Source organism: Astatotilapia calliptera, chromosome 5 (genome assembly GCF_900246225.1).
Source record: "Astatotilapia calliptera chromosome 5, fAstCal1.2, whole genome shotgun sequence".
NCBI lineage: Eukaryota > Metazoa > Chordata > Actinopteri > Cichliformes > Cichlidae > Astatotilapia > Astatotilapia calliptera.
Window position 1 is genome coordinate 23,928,105 of NC_039306.1, and position 24,592 is coordinate 23,952,696.

General features: G+C 41.1%; 2 protein-coding genes across 8 annotated transcripts in view; one reads left to right on the plus strand and one right to left on the minus strand.

Moving 5' to 3' along the window:
* Positions 1-2,639: 2,639 nt before the first annotated feature.
* tmem183a (transmembrane protein 183A) lies at positions 2,640-9,715 on the minus strand. Of its 2 annotated transcripts, none has more exons than XM_026168329.1 (8): positions 9,479-9,715; positions 8,293-8,382; positions 8,048-8,218; positions 6,678-6,837; positions 6,088-6,268; positions 5,612-5,692; positions 4,736-4,888; positions 2,640-4,000 (listed from the first exon to the last, which is right to left on the minus strand). In XM_026168329.1, the coding sequence occupies exons 1-8, from the start codon at positions 9,540-9,542 to the stop codon at positions 3,815-3,817; spliced, it is 1,086 nt and encodes a 361-aa protein (XP_026024114.1). In that variant the 5' UTR covers positions 9,543-9,715; the 3' UTR covers positions 2,640-3,814. The 2 variants fall into 2 exon arrangements, with proteins under 2 accessions (XP_026024114.1, XP_026024113.1); XM_026168328.1 differs by having other exon boundaries at positions 4,736-4,891.
* A 3,285-nt stretch (positions 9,716-13,000) lies between these two features.
* ppfia4 (PTPRF interacting protein alpha 4) overlaps positions 13,001-24,592 on the plus strand; it is a 65,003-nt gene continuing 53,411 nt past the window's right edge. For 5 of the 6 annotated variants that reach the window (XM_026168330.1, XM_026168334.1, XM_026168335.1 and 2 more), the window contains exons 1-2: positions 13,001-13,396; positions 13,601-13,901. In XM_026168330.1, the coding sequence (XP_026024115.1) occupies positions 13,644-13,901 (258 nt within the window). In that variant the 5' untranslated portion in view covers positions 13,001-13,396; positions 13,601-13,643. The other variant, XM_026168331.1, reaches the window with a different exon arrangement.

Below are 24,592 nucleotides of genomic sequence, written 5' to 3' on the forward strand. Positions count from 1 at the left end.
TGCTCAAAATTAAACACTTTTGAAAGACAGCATAGCTTCAGTTAAACTTCTGGGATGTTGATCTGGTTAGTCAGGTAGGAGAGGGGGTTGTTAATCAAGTTCAGCTGCTTTAGTGTTAATGAAATTCACCAGTGCACTAAAAAGGCAACTATGAGAACCGCCCACAACAGTCATGGTTTTTCCAGGTGGAGGTCACCACCCCTCCCCCATCTTTTGCCCTTTCATTTAAACTAGTTTTGCATGTGGCTGGGGTCAGTGTCACTACAGGTAGCATGAGGCGATGCAGTGTATCTAGAAACTATTCATCTTCTTCACCGCGTCACTTGTTCCACATTTTGTCATGTTACAGCCTTATTCAAAACACATTCAAATTCATTTTTCACCTCAAAATTCTCCACACAATAACCCATAAGGCGGGAAAAAGTAGGCAAGTATTTACAGCCTTTGCTCAATTCTTTATTCAAAGTGCAATTAATGCCTCAGGTCTTTTTGAGCATGATACTACAAGCTTGGCACACCTGTTTTGGGGCTCTTATTCTTCTTTGCACTTTGAACTTCTTAAGCTCAATCAGATTGGATGCAATTTTTTTTTGCTGTACAGCAATTTTCACTTCTCTCCAGAGAAGTGCAATCAGGTTCAAGTCTGGGTTCTGGCTGGGCCGCTCAAAGACATTTACAGAGTTGTCTTGAAGTCAGTCCTTTGTCATCTTGGCTGTGTGCTTAGGAGTTTTGTCCTGCTGCAAGATGAATAGTCACCCCAGGCCAAAGGTCCTGAGCACTCTGGAGCAGGATATCATCAGTGACGTCTCTTTACGTTGCTGCATTCATCTTTCCCTTGACCCTGAATAGCCTCCCATTTCCTGCTGCCAAAAAGATCCCCAGAATGATGTTGCCACCACCATGATTCTCTGTAGGGATGGTATTGGCCAAGTGATGAGCAGTACCTGGTTTCCTCCAGACATGACACTTGGCATTTAAACCAGAGACTTCAATCTTGATTTAAAAAAAGAAAAGAAAAGAAAAAGAGGTCTTCAATATTTGAAAGCCTTTGTTTCATCAGTTCTTTTGGTAAACTCCAGGTGTGCTGTCATACGCCTTTTACTGAGGGTTGTCTTCCATCTGGCCGCTCTATTATACAGGCCTGATTGGTGGAATGCTGCAGAAATGGTTGTCCTTCTAAAAGGGTCTCCTTTCTCCTCAAAGTAATGCCAGAGCTCTGACAGAGTGAACCTTCCTAACTAAGGTTCTTGTACCCAGATGACTTAAATTGGCCAGGCTGCCAACTCCAGGAAGTCCTACTGGTTCCAAATTTCATCCATTTACAGATGATGAAGGCCACTCTGCTAACTGGAACCTCCAATGCTGTAAAAACACCTCTGTATTCCATCTCCCTGGACTTCATGGCTTGGTTTGTACTGTGACATAATCGGTCAGCTATGGGACCTTATATAAACAGGTGCGTGCCTTTCCAAATCATGTCCAATCAACTGAATTTACCACAGGTGGACTCCAATCAAGTTGTATAAAGGTGTGACAGACAATTAGTGGAAACAGGACGCAGCTGAGCTCAGTTGTACCTGTGTGTCATGGCAAAGGCTGTGAATACCTATGTGGATGTTATTTATTTTTAATACATTTGCAAGAAGTTTTTTTTCTTCACTTTGTCATTATGGGGTTATTGTGTGTAGAATTTTGAGGTGAAACAAATTTAATCCATTTTGGAATAAGGCTGTAACATGACAAAATGTGGAATAAGTGAAGCCCCGTAAATACTTTTGGGTCAGTGATGGTCTGAGGAGGCGTATCAATGGAAGGACCCACATACCTCTACAGGCTAGGCAACATTATCCTGACTGCCATTAAGTATCAGGATGCAGGACGTTCCTGGAGGAGTAATGAAATAATACCATCAACTGTCCCCCACACTCACCTGATCTAAATCCAATAAAACACCTCTGTGATGCTGCAAGGTTGCACCTAAAGCTGTCCAGGAGCTCACTGATGTCCAGAGCTGGGAAATCCCCCATGACACTGTCATCTCATTAGAGGCATGCCCCAACATCATCAGGCATGCACACAAGGTCATGGAGACTATACAAACGACCGAGTACTGTTTTGAGTGGCTGCAATTACATTTCAGCAAAGTGGATTGCATGCTGCATCATTTAATCACTTTGATTTTCAGGGAGACTTTGAATTCAGCCCTCTGTAGGTTGATCATTTTAATCTCGATGTGGCATCTTTTTGTTCCCGACACATTTCCAGATATCACAAATATCAGTAAAATTTTCCCGCATTTCCCCCCACTGAGATCTGATGTTTGTTTTGTTTTTTGAGCAGTATATTTACTTTGAATGGATCCCAGTGTCATATTTCTCAATACAGAACAAACTTTTACTTTAATTCTAGAAGCAGCATGAGAAAACCTTCACACATGAGATGTGGAGGAGGATTATCCGGTGCACGTTGGAGCCGAAAATTCTCATCTCAGTTATGTGGATCATCGGTGACTGGTTTTATACTGGTAAAATAGTACCTTATAAAGTCTTTGTTAATACCTACTACGACTGTAAGAGGGAAATAAAAAAAAAAATTAAAAAAAATACATTGTTCAACATTTCAAAGGCAACCCAGAGAACTCTGATAGGGCAGTTTCAGTTTTTATTTCACTACAGCGATTTATCAATGAAACTCATTTGTTAAAACTAGTCCCCGACTCGAAAGCAATCAGCAGCTGCCAACCAGAAAAACCAGCCGTCCTCTGCTACTGGGTAATGCCACCAAAAAGTCATTATGGCAACTGCATATGGTTAAATCTAATGACTTCTTACCCCACAACAGATGTGCAAATAAGTTCAGGTTAAACAGACTTTTTAATTTGTCACAGCAAGTTAAGCACAGGTTGATGAATGATTGTTATGTTCCACCTGGGGGAGGTCTTACTCTTTTGCATGCTGTAATAGCTTACTGGGAAACATAGCAAAATTACATCATCAATAACTCCACCTGTGCTTTCACAAACTATTCCCAAAGTCAAACTGTCTGCTGTGGGGGGACAAAAAAAGTCTACTGTGGATGGATAAATCGGTATGAGTGGTAGCTCCCCCCTACGATCATCATGTGACTGGTAAAACTGTACACACATTCAACACACATGAAGACACTGAACACGTTCAAAGTTGAGGGTGAAGAAACACTGCAAGGGTGGCAGTACAGAACACAGCTCACAGAGTCAGCAAGGCAATCAAGATCTTATTAACCAAGAAAAAGCAAAAACAAAACACTGCCTGCATCAGCAGATGATGTCTGAGGTAAATCATCTCTTTGGCCCCTTCAGTGCAGAGCTGATTCAATCTTTTTCACATAATACTAAGTGAGGACGCTTCAAACTAAAATCAATCGAAAGGTTGTTGCAGTAACATGCCAAAGTATTTTAAGAACTGTCAAGCGACTATAAAATCAAATATCTAACAAAGTACAATCTTCCCACCCTTTTAATCCCTTTGAGCTTTTTGATTTTTTTTATCCAGAGTAGAAAATGTGTTATACATGTACATTCAACATGCAGCAATGTAGTCTGAAAAACCGCAACAATTATACTACAGGGTCCCCTCTCCCATGTGTCTATGACCAGACCGTCACACTTCAATTCAGTGTTGGTTTTTACTAAACATCTAACAATCAAAATGTGTATTTGCCAAAAACCTTCACTGAACATGATATACAGATCATCAAGTATCGTCTTTTATGAGTGTAGCGAGATAATGAGGTTCCTGATGCAATGCCTGCTGTAGTAGGGGCTGAGAAGAGAGACTCATGAGTAGATTAAGGAGGGGTACTGTGGATGCCACCAGTCCATGAGCTTCACACTGTGTACAGGATCCAACACCACCTGGGTCCCACCTTGATCCACTCTTTTCTTCCCCCGTTGGAGTGGCGAGTCTTGTAACACAAGCCGAACGCGGTGGTGGCGCATGTCTGTGCTTACATTTATTGTGAACTAGGAGGCAAAACAAGAGGAAAAGTCCATGAGTTTCTAGTCTGTAGCTCAGAAGAAGAATCAACCCTTTGTCATGTGAGGAAACATATACAGTCACTTTATTTAACAGAAGATTTTTGGAAAAAGAAAAGTAAAAATGTCTTATATTATCAACAACACACAGGGTTAAAATTTTGTATTTCCAAGTATGTCAATGAATGACGTTAAGACTAAAGCTGGTGTTTAGTAAAACTCAACAGAACAGTACATAAGAGCTCTCTGAAGCCTTCCTGTGTGATTGATCACTGACACCGAACTGCATTTTGATCACATTTCCTTTTATAACTTCAACTTATTTCAAGCAGTTTAACACAGTAAAAATAATTAACTGGTAAAGCATACTAATGGGTCACATCAGCTGAATTAGTAGTTGCAATCTTCATCCAGATCTTTGTTCTTTAATCTTAATGCTATTTAATGTCAATTGTCTAATAAAATAATATACTAGTGAGGAGTATTACATTTATTTTAAAGCATCAATCAATTCAAACAAGAGTTACCACAACAACCTACTGATTGGTTGTGTATGCCATGAGACAGTTGCTTTCACTGATTGAAACTCTTTTTATATACACATTTAAAAACTTTATAGGCAGCACTTGACACTGCTACCTTGTAAAGATCAGCTGCAGAATAACACACACCAGTACTCAAAGGAACATTAAGGCAGGCAAAAAAACAAGGTGAGTTACTTGCCAGGCTCAGCGTCATGCCCATGACTACTGGGGTGAAGATGAAGTTGAGGGTGGTGACCTGAAGCACATAGCAGTCAGAGTCTGGATTCATGTGAACATCTTCGTACTGTCTAGGCATACGCAAGGACTTGGCACAACCATTCCTACCGTTTCCCTGCTGAGACAAAGACACCAGAGAGACACATTTAAAACAGAAAACATGAAAGCAGAACTCACAATAAGTCAGAGTGTTTGTCAGAAATGTTGCTAGTGATGAATGAGTCAGTCTACATTAAGCAGTGAACCTAAATGGATGGAGAAACAGCTTTTTCAAGCAGTTTCTTTTTATCTGAGGCTAATAAGATACATCATCAAACTCAACCGCTGTATCTTAGTCTCTACATATATGTGGGGATATAAAAGAATGGTTATGATTTATTTTCAATTATTAAAATATTAGTTTAATTATACAAAAAAGTTTCTGTATTGTCTACGTCTCTTAAAATTACTCCTTCCAGTGCTTCACAGAATGTAATGCACCTCTACAGCCAGATGGTGGCAATAATGCACCTGTTGTTTAATGCCAACCAGCATTAAACAACAAAAATAGAACTACGGATTTCCAGCTTGGAGAAGAAAATTGTGTGGCGCAATGCACAAACAGGAGAAAGAAGTGAAGCTGATGACTACTACAGCTGAGAAAAGGTTCGGAAAACTAAACCAAAATGAGCTCCAGTGCAAACTCTGCCATGACACTGGTGCACCACAAGTACGCCTTGTCATTTGTGAGTAGAGGTGGGTGGGTGATTTTTTTAAAGATGAGTCGAATAGTTCCCAGAGAATACACTATAGTATTAGAAATGCCCACCCCAAATAAAATGATGGCAAATGATGTTACCTGCTTTAAAAATTTAAAGTTGAACTCCCACAACGTTTCAGACCGAGTCCCCGACACCTTTTTGACCCAGAAAAGTAAACACTGTAAAAGGAAAAAGGCAGACATTTACCCAATGAAATTCTAACATCTTTGCAGATGTTCGTAATTATTTCTTGGAAAGGACGTTAAGCAAACTGAGAAATATGCATTTTGCATGTGGAAAAACTGAGATCAGAGTCTTCAGTAAAGCCACACTGAAATTCCTTCACTTGATAGAAAGTTTGGTCTAGTACTAACTTGCATCCTCAAGTCTAAAATCATATCAGTGTTGATAATAGTCGTGATAAACACTGAATTTCTTTTCTATCCAACTACAAAGCAGAGGTCACACACAAATATCAGCCATACGCAAATAGATCCACCTGCTTGCATATGTCTGCAGGTAAATCAAACAGCTCCACCTCAACTATAATAAAAAGGTCTTTGAGGAGCTTTACCTTGGAGTTGAGTAAGGTAGTGGGTGTGGATTCTGGCAGTGGAGGAATCTTTGACACGCGCAAGGTGAACGGCTCATATAAATGGAAAAGGGAACGAATCACACAAGCCCGTAAGAAACGCATCTTCTCAATAGAGACAGGCTGGAGGCGAAGTGGCAGCTCAACATCAATCCTGTAGTGTCTTTAAAAAGAGAGAGCAGAGAAGGAGGAATGATGTGAGGTGATGTTAACTAGGACTTAGTACACCATTTTCACTGCATTCACCGCTTCTATCACAACATTAACGATGTGCTACTATGTTTTAACAAGGACTATTATCTGTAGGATGACACCTTTAATAATTTCCCCCTATGCTGGCAATATATACAAATCTCAGAGGTGGGAGCATGAAAACTGTACACTTTCCTTGTATTCCACATGAACTACTGCTGTAAGTGAATCACATAGCACCACTCAAATGCATGAATCCAGTAAGCAGCAGATCATAAACGTATACTGTGCCTTCAACAGTGGAAATCACAAACACTCGACTACTCTGTGTCAATATTTTTATCAGTGCCAGTACGCAAGTGATCACAAAACCACCTCACCTCCTGTAGAGCCTAGTCCAAAAAGCTGCAGTGCAAGTGACCGTCCAGGCATTCCTACAGATTAGAGCAAATCTGCACACATCCTCAGGCCGAATGTAGGAGGAGAGCACCAACCAAATGTCCACCGGATAATCTACACCATCACTGCTCTCACTGTTTTCTGTGAAGAAAACAAAGAAAACAATCAATACCAAGTTAAACATACTAGTTTCGAAATGTATTTTGCACAATGGTCCACAAATTTTTGTGATTATATTTATATACTTAATGTGGCCGTTAGCATTGAAGTAAAAAAGGCACACGTCTTACTTAGATGTGTTGTGTACATAAAATCAATTATAGGTGGAACAGATGTTTTGTGAGTTGCTATCAGACCAGTGGAGGGAGGAAAGTGCACACCTCTCTCCCTGTTGGCATCACAGAATATTAGAGTGCAAGAATAACTGTATTGCTTTATAGTGTTTAAAGTATTTTTTTTGCAATTTTTTTCATATCTAGTTTTTTTTTATATTTTAAACCTGGGCCCCTTTGAGAGTGGAAGCAGCTGCTGGTCAGTGAGGATAGATTGATGTACCAGGTATTTTAATACTAATACTGTAGTGCTGTGCTTTGAAATGTCTCTCTAATAAAGCTTTAATATTGAGAATTTGTAAGTAAGTAAGAATTTGTTTCTAGGCAGAGTACAAGTGATCCATTGCTGCAGGACTAGTTTCTTTTTTTCATGTCTGTTTGGCTGCATTTGCTTGCCTCCCCATTACAATACAAGTTGACTTCACTCAGGTCACTCCCCAGTCAGCCAGACTGCACAGGCTTTTGTATGAATGCGTACGTTTGTCATGGGCTGCAATGAAACTAATCGGGTATGGAATTCAGAGGGTGTTTGTTCAATCGGTGTGCTTTTGATTGACTGCAGTGTTTTCTGAAGTGGAGCAAAACTGTTCCCGACCTGCTGTTGAGACTGGGTCTTGTATTAACAGTAATGGTAAATGGACTGGTATATAGTCCTTTTCTACTCAACCTAAGCACTTAAAGCACTTCACACTACAAACCTCATTTACAGACATTCATGTGTACAAGTGCTTTTGTCTGTGCATCCTTATCCTAATGTTCACACCCCATCAAACTCCATTGGATCCACCAGAGTAAATCAGGATTCAGCATCTTGCTAAGAATCCGTCTATAAGCTTTGGAGGTGGGAGGGATCAAACCACTGACCTTCTAGTTGCTAGATGAATGAGCAACAGCTTACCCCAAAATGAGTTGACTGTTGTGAGACTTGTTTTTTTTATCTTTATTGAATGGAAAATCCACTTTTTCTTAATGCTAGTAAACTGTCATGGTGTAACATTAACGATAAAGTGAAATGATACCCTTTCTCCTCTTGTTCTTCTTTTTGCGGGACACTTTAGTTTCGTTCTCTCCATCTTCTTCAGGGTCCTGCTCGTCGCTACTGCCCAAAGCGTCTGCTTTGACGCTTACTGCGGAGGAGAGGACTTCCTCTACAGCACCCTGCGATGCTTCCAGGCCGCAGAGTAATTTCACTGAAACAGAAGATTATAAGTAAAGCACCAGGACAGGAATCAACCACAGTATAACTTCAGTCATCAAAGGTTACCTTCTTTTTCAATCGCATTTACAACAGCCTTTTTAACCCTCCCCGACTTCACAACGGCTGGGTCGGCATCAGCATAATCAGCTACAGTGACTAAGGAAAAGAACAGCAGATCATTAGCTTAACTTTTCACAGTGTCACAGTTGTGAAGCTTACCGGTGTTCCAGATTAACTGGATTTGGTCGAACAGATGTGTGGCAGACTTGCGTTTCAGGAGCTGCTACCGACAAACCAGCAAAAAAAATAAATAAATAAATAAAAAAAATAAATCGCCAAATGTGTCATCTGTGACACTTGTGAGGTTATTTCAAACACACTCCGTCAGTCTTGATGCTGTTGAACAACAGAATGTTTAAAAATGTCGCGAGTTTACCTGGTGATATTCTCATGTCACCATCTCATCGCGAAAACAGCAAACAATTAACACCACGCCGATGTTGTTCACCGGACAGCAAGAGTAAACGACCGGGAGAATCTAGTCGTCGTTATCGTCCCCCTCATACGTTTTATTTCTCCGATTTCAGCGTTTTTGCTTCACAACTAAAGCGAGCAGTTTACTTTGTGTGCACTAACATGGACTCGAATCAAGTGCCCCAGCCTACAGCCAGATCAACTTGTGACACACATCTGCATCACGTTTGAATTCGTTTCATGCACAATGCATTTGTTCCTTTCAATTGTGTCTGTTTGTGCGTCATCCAAATAAACCTTTGAAATGCATGTGAACAACATCGGCGTGGTGTTAATTGTTTGCGGTTTTCGCGATCGTGTCGTACATGAGAATATCACCAGGTAAACTCGCGACATTTCTAAACATTTTGTTGTTCAACAGCATCAAGACTGACAGAGTGTGTTTGAGATAACCTCACAAGTGTCACAGATGACACATTTGGCGGTTTTGTTTTTTTTTTTTTTGCTAGTTTGTCGGTAGCAGCTCCTGAAACGCAAGTCTGCCACATCTGTTCGACCAAAGCCAGTTAATCTGGAACACCGGCGCACCCTGCTGACCTGTCACGTGATTCAAATGAACTTAAAATGATCTTAAAAGAATAACACAAACACTGCAAATCGCATTGGTCACCTGTAAAACCGCAGAATGCCTTTTGGCTTTATGAAGTTGGGAGAACATGACAGAAACTTCAGCAGAATGTGAGAAGGCGGGCTAGCTTTCTGGCTAATCATATCCTACCTGATTCCGAACAAACGTCCCCGGCCTTAAATTTCAGCCGTTTTCGGTTCCCTTTCTTGGGCATGACGATACCAAATATCTGTGGACGCTTAACGTGGCTGTGAGTCCTGCCATGTCTCTATGGCAAGCTGAGGTAAAGAGAAAGAAAGAAAAATCACAGAGAAATTGAAAAATGTTCCGCCAGGATCTTCAGCCATCATGGACTGACGTGACGTTGCAAATAACGCGAGAGTACCGTTTTCACTCTTTTCCTTGCCGCGCACTACTGCCATCTGTAGGCGTTTGTTAAGATTTCAGTCTATCGGGACTACAGCTTGTATGCCATTTAAAACCTGTTAATTGTTTTTTTTTTATTATAAAATAGCTTTAAGGTGAATTATATATATTTTTACTTTTTGAGGATGACTGCATGTAAATATGGATACCAGACAGATTATACACGTTTTTGATTGCTTTATTCTCCAGCGAGTGCTGCCTGGCTGAAGTGTTATCACACTGATGACATAAAAGAAGAGGTACTGTGTCACTCTGCCGCTAATGTACCATTAAAGCTGCCAAGACGTCACTGAGCCACGCAGACTTACCATTAGTAGGAGAGGGGAAAGAGTTCATTATGAATTCTGTACTGTATTCAGTGATTTTGTAATAGTGTCACAAAGAACCTGAGCATACCAAAACTTTCCCAGGCAGCACTGTTGTTAAACTGTGACAATTTTTTTTCCACAGAAAGTCCTGCTGCATTTTAGAGATCAAAAAGCAGAGGTTGTCCTCCAATATCTGGCCATTGCAAATTACCCTTTAACAACTACGTAACATCAAAGCATCTCTCTCATCTCCTCAGATGTTAGACTCAGAGTCAGAGGAGATAAGAATAAAATGATATACTTCTTCGCTGCAGTCAGAGCTGTTATCAACCCCTTAGAGGTCTCAGATCCATAGCTGCAGTGCTGTCAAACACATTACGACCTCTCTTCATTTCAAAAGAGATTTCTTTTTTGCAACACAGCATCTTTATTTAACAAGAAAGCAACTGGGATAACAACAGCAATAATAAAATCAATTCTAAAGTGCACCCTGATTACCAGATTGTCATCTGCACACAAAGAACTGCAAATCTCACACAGAAAAGCCTAGACAACCAAGAATGTCACCCTCTTTCTTTAAAGCAACAGTGCCAACCACTTGCTTCATGATTAAGATTGGGGAAATCTCATTCATCCGTACAGTAATATTGCTCAAAACTTGGACTAAACTTAAATGAATTAATAAATTAATAATAATGAAGTAAAGCTAGCATGACACAATGTGTACCACAAGTACTCCTTGTCATTTGGGAGTTGAGTGGGATGTGTGATCTTTGAGCATGAGTTAAATAGTTCCTATAGTAAATACACAATAGTATTTGAAATGGCCACCCCAAATAACATGTTTGTAGATAGTGAGAAATGTAATTAAAAAAATAAACTAATTGATTAATAAATTCTTATTTTCTTCTTCTTCTTCTTCTTCTTCTTTTTATTATTATTATTATTATTATTATTATTATTATTATTATTATTATTATTATTAACAGTAATATTGATAATAACCACAATAATAATTATAATTACAACCTACCATTCAAAAAGCAATTTAGAACTAAAACAAAGACTGTATAAATACAGAAAAAAACATTACCTTTAAAATACTATTAAAATACATAATCAAAAGTAACTTCTGACCATGGAGTGTAAATTGCCAGCCACTCAAGGCAGCATGCTGAATTTTCTGTGAGAGAGGAATAAAGACCGAATTCAAAAAAAGTTTCTTTCACTTAAACTAAACATGCTTCTGTTGAAAAGAACGCATCAAGGTCAGCATCATAAATGTTGGTTTGAAGCACTGCTGCAGATAATCTGTTCTACCACTAGGTGGTGGTGTTAAATAACCAACACTGCTTCTAAAAACTCAAAAGCTTGGACAGTTGCAGTTGTGATATTATTTAGACTGAAAATTATTATTTAGCAACCCAACATTAATACATATAGAGCGTGCCTGACATTACATTAGCACCCTTTTCAGGGCTATGAAAGCTAAACATGAAGTATGTGGTTGTGGGGTTATTAAACTTACAACATCTGGTTGGCATGAGCTGTGACATATCATTCAGACGTTGTCACACATCTCATTCAAAAATCTCCAGCTTCAATTAATTTTTCTCTGTCTTTCAGGAAGAATTTATACATTCTCACATGCGATATCTCAGTGACATCCAGTTTTGCCTTTACTGGCGGCAAAGGCCCATCTGCACATATCGTTACAGATCTGATCATGGTATAATCAGTCATAACTGTCTTCTCTTTGCTCATCATTTTTATATAAATCGCTTTTTCACCATGTTTCACAGTTTGTTTGTTTTTTCAAATGATAACAGCGATTACAGTTGATTTTCAGAAATGCAGTGGCTTAGTTTTGTGGGAGAGCTCTGTTACCTGAGAAAATGTTGCTACATATTCTTTTAATGCATTTGCAAGTTTTGAGAGAACCACAGAGAACCACTAAAAGTAAGAATCACAAAACTGCAACACACAGAATGCCTTCAAACAACAATCTAAATCAACAATTCATTTTCCTAAAGGGCCACCTGAGAAACTGGGACTGTTGTGAAGAGCTGCACTGCAGAAACTGGGACTATTGTGGAGGGCTGCACAACTGAAATTGGGATTGCTGTGGAGGGTTGCATCTCAGAACCTGAGAAACTGGGACTGTTATGGAGAGCTGCACTGGAGAACCTGGAAATACTGTATATAGTTCCGGTTTTTAAAGATATTTATAATAGCATTTCCACTGCTACTTGAACACAGATCAAGATGAGTGTTTTTTATTTTATTTTTTTTTAATTGGTGCTTGTTTATGTATCTGGAATGATATACTTATAAAAGAAATCTCAAAGCAATACATCAAACCCACAATGACTCATAAAAAGTCGCGAGAAATAAACATTAAAAGTCTCTTGATCTCTGACACAGTGTGCAGTTGACATAGATTAATGGTTGCACATTGCACATCAAAAATGACAAACTGGCCAAAATGCTATACCCACGGTGATTTCTGTTTCAAGTTTACATCTCCAATTTGCCTAACGCTTGCAATCTTCGGGTTCATTTCAAGTCCTCCAGGGTGTGCTCCACACTAGATACACTGTGTTCAGCTTGGTTGAATTGATGCCACTAGAATGGGCATCGAGTCCCAGGAGCTGTCAGGTCAGCAACGTGCTTAGTGGTGCTGATGTGAGAAGTTAATTACACTTCAGCAATTAAGGCTGAATTCTGAGCCATAACTTGCAGTATAGTCTAAATGTAGAATGTTGATTCGAGGGGACATAAATGATCACTTCACTCCTGTATTATGCACACATGGCGCAGTCGTTTATAGGGTAATCCTGGGGACTAGGTCCCAGTATTCCCAAAGCTCTATAGCCTGGTGGTGACAACTGCATTGTGTGTATGTGTGCGCGTGGGTTTGTGGGGGCGCGCGCCAGCGAGTGTGTGTTTCTGTGACAGAGGGACTGGGAGGAGGAGTGAACATCGGTTCGGCGGCGGTGTGAAGAGATGGAAGCGGAGAAGGCGGATGCAGATAAGAGTTGCTCTCACTATCCACGGGAATAAGGACGCCGATCTCCTCCCCGATATTTTCTGCTGCTTTTTTAAATTTCCCTGTCAGTGTACCTACTATGATCTCCGTCGCGCTCGTGGGCACCACCCCTCTAAACGTACCCGTCTATCTCTGAGCTGAGCTGTCAATCACATCACGCCGGGATTTGTACATGTGAGTGCATGGCGCGCCGGGCAGGGCGGATCGGCTCACTGGGTGAAAAAACGCCGGTTAATATGGATGAAACGTCAGCGGTCGTCTCATCTTTTCAGTCACTCTGATTAGGTATGGCGATATAAAGCGTAAGATCGCACGTTTGATGCATGAAAAATAGAGCTCTAGCGTGCTGGGAGTAAGGTGCGTAACTGCGATTGCCTTGAATGTGCGTTGCTACGGGGCGTTAATGGGCCCTATTTATCAGTTACTGTAAGTCTGTTTATCAGGGTTATAACCCCCACGCATACACATATTCCTTCTTAATCCCGACAGCGACACTGTCCTATAGCGTTGCCCAGACCACAGAGCAGGAAAGATGATGTGTGAGGTGATGCCGACCATCAGCGAAGGAGACTCGGCTGGTCCTCCGAGAGGCACCGGCGGCGTCCCGAACGGCTCGGACCAGGAGGCCAACTTCGAACAACTCATGGTCAACATGCTGGACGAGAGGGACAAGCTGCTGGAGTCCCTCAGGGAGACTCAGGAGACTCTCATTCAGTCTCAAACCAAGCTGCAGGGAGCGCTGCACGAGAGGGACGTGCTCCAGCGGCAGATCAACGCCGCGCTGCCTCAGGTGAGGAGCAGCCGGCCTTTGAAGGAGGGGGAGAGTCAGGTTTGGGTGTGGGATTAGATGGCCTTGGGGTTTTTTGTTTTTTTTTATTTTCCAAGAGGGAGAAGCATCCTTCCTGTTCGGTTTGTTGCTATGATTTGCCGAGTTATGTGATGAGAGGTTATAGGTTGGTCATGGGGATCACTAGCCAATCAGAGTCAGCTATCCTGGGCCCCAAAAGTCTTTGGGACCATAATCATAGAGGCTTACGATCAAGAGAGTTGTGCTGATTTAAATAAAAATGTGAATGAATGAATGGCATAGGTCTGGTGGTAATAGCTCAGTGAGCAAGGTAGATCTTGCTCTTTTGCCAGAATTTGAGACCCTGGGATAGCACCCCTGTTAAAATGTAATTTAATATTTATAGACTATATCTTCTGGGGATCCCATCTAACACTCCTTCATGTCCTGGGATATCTGTGAAGATGATGGGGATATGCAGGCCCATATCACATCAAAAGCTCATAAGTGGCAGCATGCCAGAAAGGAAGATCTAAATGTCTAGTAGGCAGAAAGGTAATGTAGTGGGTTGAAAGGTGGGTCAAAAATAAATGGAAGATTTTGGCTCACTAAGAGATGCTTGACTCTGCGTGTAGAGGTCTGAGCCTGGCGTCGAGAGCCCTCCCTGTGAGAAGGGAGGGCAGAGCCTAACAGTAATTAACTGAGTGGAAACACCTCTGCATGTGGTGACCGGCCTGTCAGTGGCAATTGGAGCAAAAGGACTTGATTGTATTGTTGGCCATCTTTGACATCTGTCACCCTTATTTGTGTCTTTAAGAGAAAGGAGAGCTGAATAAGGGCTGTTAAAGTCACAGAGCATGACGACAATGAAGCCTCAGCACATAAAGCTATGTTAGCCTCTGACCTCCCCCCCCCCCCCCCCCCCCAGTCTAAATGCGTGGCATGATGTCACAGTACGGTGTGCATGTGTGTGTATCAGACAGAGAGAGCAAGAGAGAGAATCATGCTGACGATGACAAGCTCGCTGCAGCCTCTTGTGAAAGAAACATGGCTGCTTGCTAGTGTACATGGCCCTGGGCTGCTTGCTTCTACACATGCATGCATATATGTGTGTTTGTGTGTGTGTGTGTGTGTGTCAGTGAGGGAGAGAGTGGGTAGAGGCTGTCATGCTTGTTTTCTAATCCTGCTGGGTTCAGCGTAATGTTTTATTCTAGCAATAATACAAGTATTAGTTATACAGTCAGAGACCTTGGGGACATTATGCAGACATTATGGCTGGCGAGCACATGCATAAGCTGTCTCTCGCTTTCTCTCTCAAAGCACCACGCTCAACTTGTGCATGCACACATCCAAACACACCTGTGGTCATTTCCACAGCATCCACAGAATGGAGAGATGATGCAACGGACAGTGCAGGCAGTGAGACGGAGAAACCAAAAAAAAAAAAAAGTCTCAGTTGCAATTGATTTTGACTCAGTTTTGTTCTGCACAGCTGAGGAATGAGGATTGTCTGGCCTCTATGCATTATTAGAAATTGCAGTGTGCATTTTGCAATGATGAGGGGGAAGTGTGAGGAAAAAGAATAGCATATGGCTTCTGAAATCTCAGGTTTGGGTGGGATGAATACTGTGTGTGTAAGAGCAACGTTGTAGCAGTTGGCAATGATCCTGACCCCACTTTCCTATATGTGTTGGTGGTAATTAGGGTGATTTGCTGCTGCTCTCAAAATGACCAAAGCTGGTGTGTTTATGCCCTCAAGTACATTACAATGTGACAGTTTTTGCATTTGCGCTTGCCGCCTCTGCCTACGTGTGTGGTATGTCAGGTTTTCTCTGTATGTGTGCGTTTACTCCTCTGATGTATATGCATTGGCATGGCAATACAGTCTTTTTTCCCAAATCTGAGCACTCTTTTTGTCCTTTTGCCTAAAAAACATTTGTTATCTTAACCTACTAGGCATGTGCATTTGTGTGTAGTGTTTTGTTATGTCTTCTGTAGGTTTCCTGACTCTACGGGACTGGTTTGACCCAAATCTGTCAGATCTATGTCTCTCCTCCAAAGATGCACACTCAAACATGCACACATGTAAAAATGCACTGTTGGAGCAATTCAAAATTCAGCGCTCTTCAGCGTTGTCATTGTTCAAAAGACACAAACCTCCATCACCTTGGCATTTGTGTTTGCCTCGCTAACATCATAAAAATGGGACGTTGCCATTTTGCCACACATGCACAGTCACACACACACACACACAGACTAGGATGGATATGTTCATTAGCTACAGAGAATAGAGTTTCAGATTAACATGTCAGCCCATTACAGTGCATAATGCCTCTAATACAGCCCTCAGAGATGGGTTTGCCCATAGACAAATTAGGTTTTAAACACACACGCATGCACACAAAAGCTCATGTTATACACACACACACACACACACACACACACACACACACACACACACACACACACACAGTTACTTTACTGAGTGAAGAAAACAGTTCCGACCTTTAGAGGAGAAAGCAGGCATATCATATGCCTGCTTTCTCCATATGCCACATATGTATACATGTGTGTGTAACGTAGAGGGTGGATAGTGAGCAATAGATTTGTTAAATTTGTAAGATTTTATATATATATATCCAGTGAATCCTCTGTTACTCAAAAGTTGCAGGTCCCTTCTTTGTGATGGAAAAGCACATTTTATAAAAAAAAATTGATTAATGGATTTCTAATAGAATACCAATAGAGGCGATCAGAGACCCGATTTCAGTAGCGATCTCTCTTACCTTGTACAAGTTTTATCATGTCAAAAGTCTCAAATCTGGGAGACAGGTGCTTCATATCTAAATGGTAACCACAAAATGCCACTCTCATTATCAGCAATACAGAGAACAACTGTTTGTGTTGCTCTGTCTGAGCAGAGTTGCAAAGACAAAGACAAAACCTAGACTGGCCAGTGAAAGGAGAAGCTAAGAGAAAAGACTTTTTTTTCAGTAGAAGATTGGGGGGGGGGGGGGGGGGGGGGGGGGGGGGAGTCTTGAGAACTATCCGAGCTGTTTCAGAAAGATTTGTGAAACAAGGCATAAGAATTAAAAGATGCTTGGAGTATTGATTGATACCATCTTCCAAGCATGGTGAAGAAATTTGACAGTTTAGTTTAGAAGGTGGAAAACTGGTTCAGAATGAAAGTGATCTACAACAAGGAACACTATCGGTCCATGCCATACCCTGTGTATAGGGGCTCCATTAGAACCATTTTCCTTATACAACAGGACACTGACCCAATGTGCAGGTCCAAACATGCAAGAACTATTTACAGAGTAAAGAAACTGGTGTTCAGTTCACCAAATGTCAACCCTGCAGAGCTCAAAGCATTAGGTGCTTGAGAAGCACAATCCAGCTTTTTGGAGAGCTCCACAAGTTTATGAAGTTCAAAGAATCAAATGATTATTTCATGATTAATCATTGTTTCTAAAATCTAACTGGTCAACATCATTTTGAAAACTCTTTGATGAATAAAGAGCGGGATGTCTCTTTATTGAGTTTCATAATCTGTGTGTTTGTGAGAGTGTGTGTTGTGATGTTTGGACACCTGTTTCAGTCAGACACAACAGTGTCTATTTTTGCCAGCATACAAGTACACAGAGATGAAGGGACACAAACTCACACACAGACAGACACGGACACAGACACGGATCTCATTGCCCTTCCAAAACAACTGTCTCTATTTCCACCCTCCCCGTCCCCACTGATATGCTCCTCCGTGCACGCATATACACAAGTATTTTTGTTGTTTACTTGAGCTCACACACATTAATGACCTTTCCTTTGACTTCTCACAGCAATGATTGCTGCCTTACTGTTGTTCAGACTCATAAACACACATAGCTTTGTGTCTCCACGAAAAACCATATGCAATCTGACTGTTTTGCATATGTCTCCAACCTTGCCTTGCTTCAGGTATTGCTGTTTCGGGGTTGGTGTGTCTTCTCCGAAGGCTAGATTTGAAAACAGCTGACTTTGGTGCATCTTTTTTTTTTACTGCACCTATCTAGCTTTAGTTTGTGGTTCTTTCTCTTGTCCCTTTTCCCTCTCTCTTTCACATTTTCTCTGTTGATCTGACTCCTCAATAACCCACTAGTCCATTAACTGCTCCCTCAGACAGTTTTTGTCTCCTCCTACCCTACTCTTGCAAATGACCTTTGTCCATAGCTCAACACAGTCTATTATCAGAGGCGAGATGAGGCAGAGGTGTGCTTTTCAAACCACGCTGCTTCTGTATGGCAACTCACAAAGTGTTCAGGCACTTTTACTTTTTACATGTTTTAATTTTGAAAATGAAGTTTTTGTGTGACACATTCCATATCTACCTCCAATAACCCTCGACGAAGAGAATGCATGCTTTTAGACTTCTTTTTTAATTTATCAAACTCAAAATGTAAAGCTCCCATTCTAATAGTATTGAAACTATTAATTTCTCATGTATTTTGTGTGTGTGTGGAAACCTACACATGAAGGGTCTTTAGTTGTCTCTGCAGATGTTCTGTAGAGACAACCTCGGCTTTTCTAGGCTACTCATTCACAATATGCTTCCTGTCATTGTTATGCTGAAAGATGAACCTTTACCCCGGTCTCATGCACTCCAAGTATATTTCCTCTAAGTCTCAAGGTCCTCTCTGTATTTGGCTGTATTTATACTCCAGCCAGCTCTGACTGGCCAATCTTGTCCCTGCAGCTAAAAACATCCCCACAGAATAATCCTGCCACTCCCATGCTTGATTGTGGCAATGGTATTAACCAGGTGACCTGCAGTGCCTGATATTTTCCATCTCCAAACAGGTTGTTGTATATCTTTTACCCAACAGTGGTTTTCTAAAAGCCTGACAGACAGAGTACTGATAATATGGTTGTCCACCTCTCAGCTTCTTATAACACTGCAGATCACTGAAGATTGGTGGTGTTTGCTGGGGTTTTTTACCTCCCTGATCTTGGCCGTTTTTCCCTGGTTTTTTAGTTTGACTAAACTCTACAGGGAGTGCAGAATTATTAGGCAAGTTGTATTTTTGAGGAATAATTTTATTATTGAACAACAACCATGTTTTCAATGAACCCAAAAAACTCATTAATATCAAAGCTGAATGTTTTTGGAAGTAGTTTTTAGTTTGTTTTTAGTTTTAGCTATTTTAGGGGGATATCTGTGTGTGCAGGTGACTATTACTGTGCATAATTATTAGGCAACTTAACAAAAAACAAATATATACCCATTTCAATTATTTATTTTTACCAGTGAAACCAATATAACATCTCCACATTCACAAATATACATTTCTGACATTCAAAAACAAAACAAAAACAAATCAGCGACCAATATAGCCACCTTTCTTTGCAAGGACACTCAAAAGCCTGCCATCCATGGATTCTGTCAGTGTTTTGATCTGTTCACCATCAACAGTGCGTGCAGCAGCAACCACAGCCTCCCAGACACTGTTCAGAGAGGTGTACTGTTTTCCCTCCTTGTAAATCTCACATTTGATGATGGACCACAGGTTCTCAATGGGGTTCAGATCAGGTGAACAAGGTGGCCATGTCATTAGTTTTTCTTCTTTTATACCCTTTCTTGCCAGCCACGCTGTGGAGTACTTGGACGCGTGTGATGGAGCATTGTCCTGCATGAAAATCATGTTTTTCTTGAAGGATGCAGACTTCTTCCTGTACCACTGCTTGAAGAAGGTGTCTTCCAGAAACTGGCAGTAGGACTGGGAGTTGAGCTTGACTCCATCCTCAACCCGAAAAGGCCCCACAAGCTCATCTTTGATGATACCAGCCCAAACCAGTACTCCACCTTCACCTTGCTGGCGTCTGAGTCGGACTGGAGCTCTCTGTCCTTTACCAATCCAGCCACGGGCCCATCCATCTGGCCCATCAAGACTCACTCTCATTTCATCAGTCCATAAAACCTTAGAAAAACCAGTCTTGAGATATTTCTTGGCCCAGTCTTGACGTTTCAGCTTGTGTGTCTTGTTCAGTGGTGGTCGTCTTTCAGCCTTTCTTACCTTGGCCATGTCTCTGAGTATTGCACACCTTGTGCTTTTGGGCACTCCAGTGATGTTGCAGCTCTGAAATATGGCCAAACTGGTGGCAAGTGGCATCTTGGCAGCTGCACGCTTGACTTTTCTCAGTTCATGGGCAGTTATTTTGCGCCTTGGTTTTTCCACACGCTTCTTGCGACCCTGGTGACTATTTTGAATGAAACGCTTGATTGGTCGATGATCACGCTTCAGAAGCTTTGCAATTTTGAGACTGCTGCATCCCTCTGCAAGATATCTCACTATTTTTGACTTTTCTGAGCCTGTCAAGTCCTTCTTTTGACCCATTTTGCCAAAGGAAAGGACGTTGCCTAATAATTATGCACACCTGATATAGGGTGTTGATGTCATTAGACCACACCCCTTCTCATTACAGAGAAGCACATCACCTAATATGCTTAATTGGTAGTAGGCTTTCGAGCCTATACAGCTTGGAGTAAGACAACATGCATGAAGAGGATGATGTGAACAAAATACTCATTTGCCTTATAATTCTGCACTCCCTGTAGAGGAATCCTGGTGCTTTCAAATGTAATCAGTTTCAAAGTTACGGAGTCCACTGTGCTCATGAAAAACACTCAAAACTCTGAAATTGTTTTATACCCTAACCATGATCTGCAGAGAGTTCCTTGATTTTTTGTTGTTTTTGTGTGTGTGTGTGTGTGGGGGGGGGGTGCCCTGAAAACTGCCAAGTACTCGAAGCAGCCTCTTTCTTAAATTTGTACTCTTCTTAAAATTTTCTGCATTCACATAAATTTAGACTGTATGTGTGTCAAATGATATGTTCTATGGAGAACATGACTCTGAATATTTTTGTACGAAGATACGTCAAAAACGTAACATCAGCTAACATATTGCTTTTGTTGTCACACAACAGTTTAATTTATAATGTTTAAGCAGTGACCCCACAGAGTGTTCATTCATTTCTGAGCACTGTGATCGGCCTGCTCAGTACCATCAGTTACTCCTGTGCATTTCTGAACACTTTTATGTGACTGTTTCTAAATGGATCAGTGAGAGAATAACAATCATCACCTCAGTATAAGGACTCACGGATGGTAGTAAATTCCTGGTATGTGAGGGAATGTACAAAGAAGCAGAAAAACTTAGAAATATATATTTAAAAAAAAAAAATTTAGCTCCTTAAAATAATAATGATTTAAAAAATGAGCGCAACAAAGAGTAGAGACACAAAAGGGAAAAACAGTGCCTGCATTTTATTTGTTTCTATCATAGCTCGCTGGTGCTGCATATAAATCACCAGCATATAAATCACTTTAATCTTTAAGATAGCTTAATTCTAATATTGCCTAGAAATACACTTTACTAACTTTTTGAAAACGATAGCCTGGAAAATGATTTTTCCACTATTTATGTATCAATGTGGGCAAAGGAAAGGAGAAAGAAGCTAATCAGCTTTAATTAATGTCTGTGTTGCGGTGAATAAACATATATCCTTAGTGCTGGGGTAAGTGTTGTGCTGGCTAACACAGATAGAGTTATTCCACACTACTTGAACCAAGGCCAACAGAGCTAAGCCTCACAGGCTTGGTACTCAGCCACTTTTACTGTACTAGTATTTTACTTGTAGGTGTGAGTGGGAAGGGGTGTCAGAGTTAATATACATTAGATCGCATAAGAAACAAGGAGTGCTCTGAGGTGCTCTTGCACAGTATTTGGAGATGGCCTGACCTTATCACAAGACAAGCAACCTTTCAGCAAGGCATAAACACACAACTTCACATTTATAGACCAATTGATCGATGAGTTAATCCGAATAAAAAAGGTCAAGTGTTTTGATCATTTATTGGTTTAATAAGTAATTTTGCAGGAAAAAAATGTGATGGTTGTGTTTCATCCATGGAGTGTTGGAAAAATTAAACAATACATCTGAAGACAGTACCCCGAGTTCTATTGAGAGTGACATCTTAGATGTTTTACACACTAACCAATCCACTTATTAATTGAGAAAATGACCCAAAGATGAATCAGTGACAAGAATAATCATTTATTTTAGCCATTCTGATTTGCACCACCCACAGACGAACAATGATGCACACACCGTCTGTATTTCCTTAAATGTCAGCATGCACAGTCTGCATGTCGACTTGAGTCTGTGCATTGGTACGTGTGAACGAATATGCCTGCGGATAGTGTTGCTTATGCATGGATGGCCTAGGCAGCTTTGTGTGCCACGATAGGAGAATATTGAGGAGGATAGGCCAAAGTCAGATGAAAAATTATTGCATCTGATTGGTCTGCTATCGAAGCCCAAATCCTATGCTATGTGTTATGTAAGCGCCAAATAGAGGAATTTGGGTTGATGTAGGGGAAAGTGGAGCATGAAGTGAGCAGCTGAAATTTGCCAAGAAACCCTGAAAGAGGAACAAATAAGAGAGTGAGGGAGATTTTGAGAGAGAAGGTATGACACTGAAAGACAGAGAGGGCAAAGTTCTTACAGACTCAACTGAGATGGATATCCCATCTACATTATAACTATTCACTGAAATCTAAAAAAGTCTGTTTCTTTTGATTGTCTTTGGCCCTTTTTAAGACATGGCTATCATCTGACTACTGCTGTGTTCATTACTGTGGTTGCATTTTTAATTTTGAGACAGACAAAGAGACACAAACGAGAAATCAGAAGTGAGACTAACAACATATTCATCTTCTAGCAGCTGACATCACACCTCTCATTCTGAGCCTCTTTCTTATCCTCTCTTCTTCTCTCCTTCCACTCCTCAGCATGTTATTCCATAATCCTCCCTCCTGTATGTTGTCCAGTCTTCATTTAAGCCTCCTATTCACCAAAGCTGTGAGCAGGTCACAGTGGACCCTGGCAAGGGCCTTTGCACAGCTTTTGGGGACCCTGAACACTAATAGATTATTAGTGTGCAAAGCTAGCTCCCCCATGCTGCTCTGCTGTGCCATGGCTTAGACGCTCCATCTCTCAGAAGGAGCCATCCTTTGCTCCCTCCTTCTCCGTGCCAGTACCATCTGGCTCTCAGCACCAGGCACATTTAGCTCAGCCGGGCGCCAATTTGTTCCCCTGGCTGCCTGGGTTAGCAAAGGAAGGTGAGGTAAGGAGGAAGAAAGGTGGTAAAAAGAGTCGCAATTACAAAGACAGTGTAAGATTTAGCAACGAGAGGCAGAAAGTCAGGAAAAAAGCTGAATCAAGCATACCTGACAGGTCCCAGCAGCAAGGGACATGCTCTGGTAATAGGAAGAACGGAAAGCCACTATATGTCTATGAGTGTGTGTAAGTTCCTTCTCTCTGGTAATAAGAGCAGAGTGATTGGAGTTGCAGGACCACCAGAGGGGGAAGGCGAGAGTAATGAAGGAGGGAGGCAGGAAAGGACAGAATGAGAGAAAGGGAGGAAGGGCAGGGGGATGTGAGATGAAGTTTTCCAGCCAGCAGTTAAGCCCACAGTGGCCCTGCCATGTCTAACAGCTGCACTATTGGAACTCTGTCAGTTCACTTTCTCTACAGCTACTCCCTCAGAATAGAAGATAAGGCATCAGTGGGTGGGGAGAGGTGTTAATATTGTACTATTGGGATGTGGAAGTCAGAAAGTAAGTATATTTAAAAGAAATGTTGGAGTAACCCAAGGTTATACACTTCAAGGTTATCATGTATCCTCTACATCTGTATGCACCCACATGTTCAGAGATATGGGAGAGAAAAACACATGCATCAACTCTGCTCCCAAAGACATTTTTAAAAAACACCCAACTGCACTAACAATCCCGCATCCAAAAAATCCTGGGACACTGTATAAAAACAGCATGCAATTTTGCAAATAATCTTTAATCTATAAGTCTATAACTGAAAAATGTATAAGGACAACAAAGCTAATCAGATGGTCCCTCTCATTGGCTACCAACTGGACAATCACCTGTCAGTAGCCAATGTGAGTTATCTTCTTCTCCAACAGCTAGAATTGCTAAAACGTATGAAAGTGACTCAATGTTTTATACAGTATGAGCCAAAATCAGCAAAGGAGACTGGAGAGAGGTTGCTGTGGAGGGCCATTTTCCCATGGAGTTCTATAGAACCGGAAGTGTTTTTGCAACCTATCCGGTCATTAAGTCTGACGTCACTAGCCGTGTCTGGGCCTAAACTCCACTGCAGGTCCATATATCAAACGATCACTATGGCATTACTGAGAGTTGAAAAACTGTCTAAAGTCTTTCATCTTTAATAAAATGATTAGCGTTCTGCTCTACCAGGTGTAACAATTGAGTTTAACATCCAGGCATCCATGAAAACAAAATTTATGACATTTAACGGAGTTAGAAGTTAGCAGGAAGTTAGCTCGCTAGCGTCTATCTAAATACAATATAGCATGTCCTGACTGCGGGGTTTTGGAAACAAATTAAAACGTACAGCTCTGTTATCACTTCCAACATAAATGAAGACAGAAAACTAAACAGCAGTGACATTTGTAGGGTTACTGAAGTTTGGCTAGCTGGTATATAATGATGTGCTACGTGACCGCTAGCGACACAGCTATGTTAGCATAATATAAACATGCTAACTTTTTTTCCACTCAACAAAAGTTACCGTGAGTGTTCTCGGTGGTCAGGAACAAATGTAATCGCATGGCA

Excerpts from the sequence above, each read along its gene's own strand:
- tmem183a (XM_026168328.1), bottom strand. The coding sequence starts at position 9,542 with ATGCCCAAGAAAGGGAACCGAAAACGGCTGAAATTTAAGGCCGGGGAC. Across the intron at positions 5,693-6,087 it reads CTACCTTACTCAACTCCAAG|TGTTTACTTTTCTGGGTCAA; the intron begins GTAAAGCTCCTC and ends TTCCTTTTACAG. Across the intron at positions 4,892-5,611 it reads ACTTTAAATTTTTAAAGCAG|CAGGGAAACGGTAGGAATGG; the intron begins GTAACATCATTT and ends TCTTTGTCTCAG.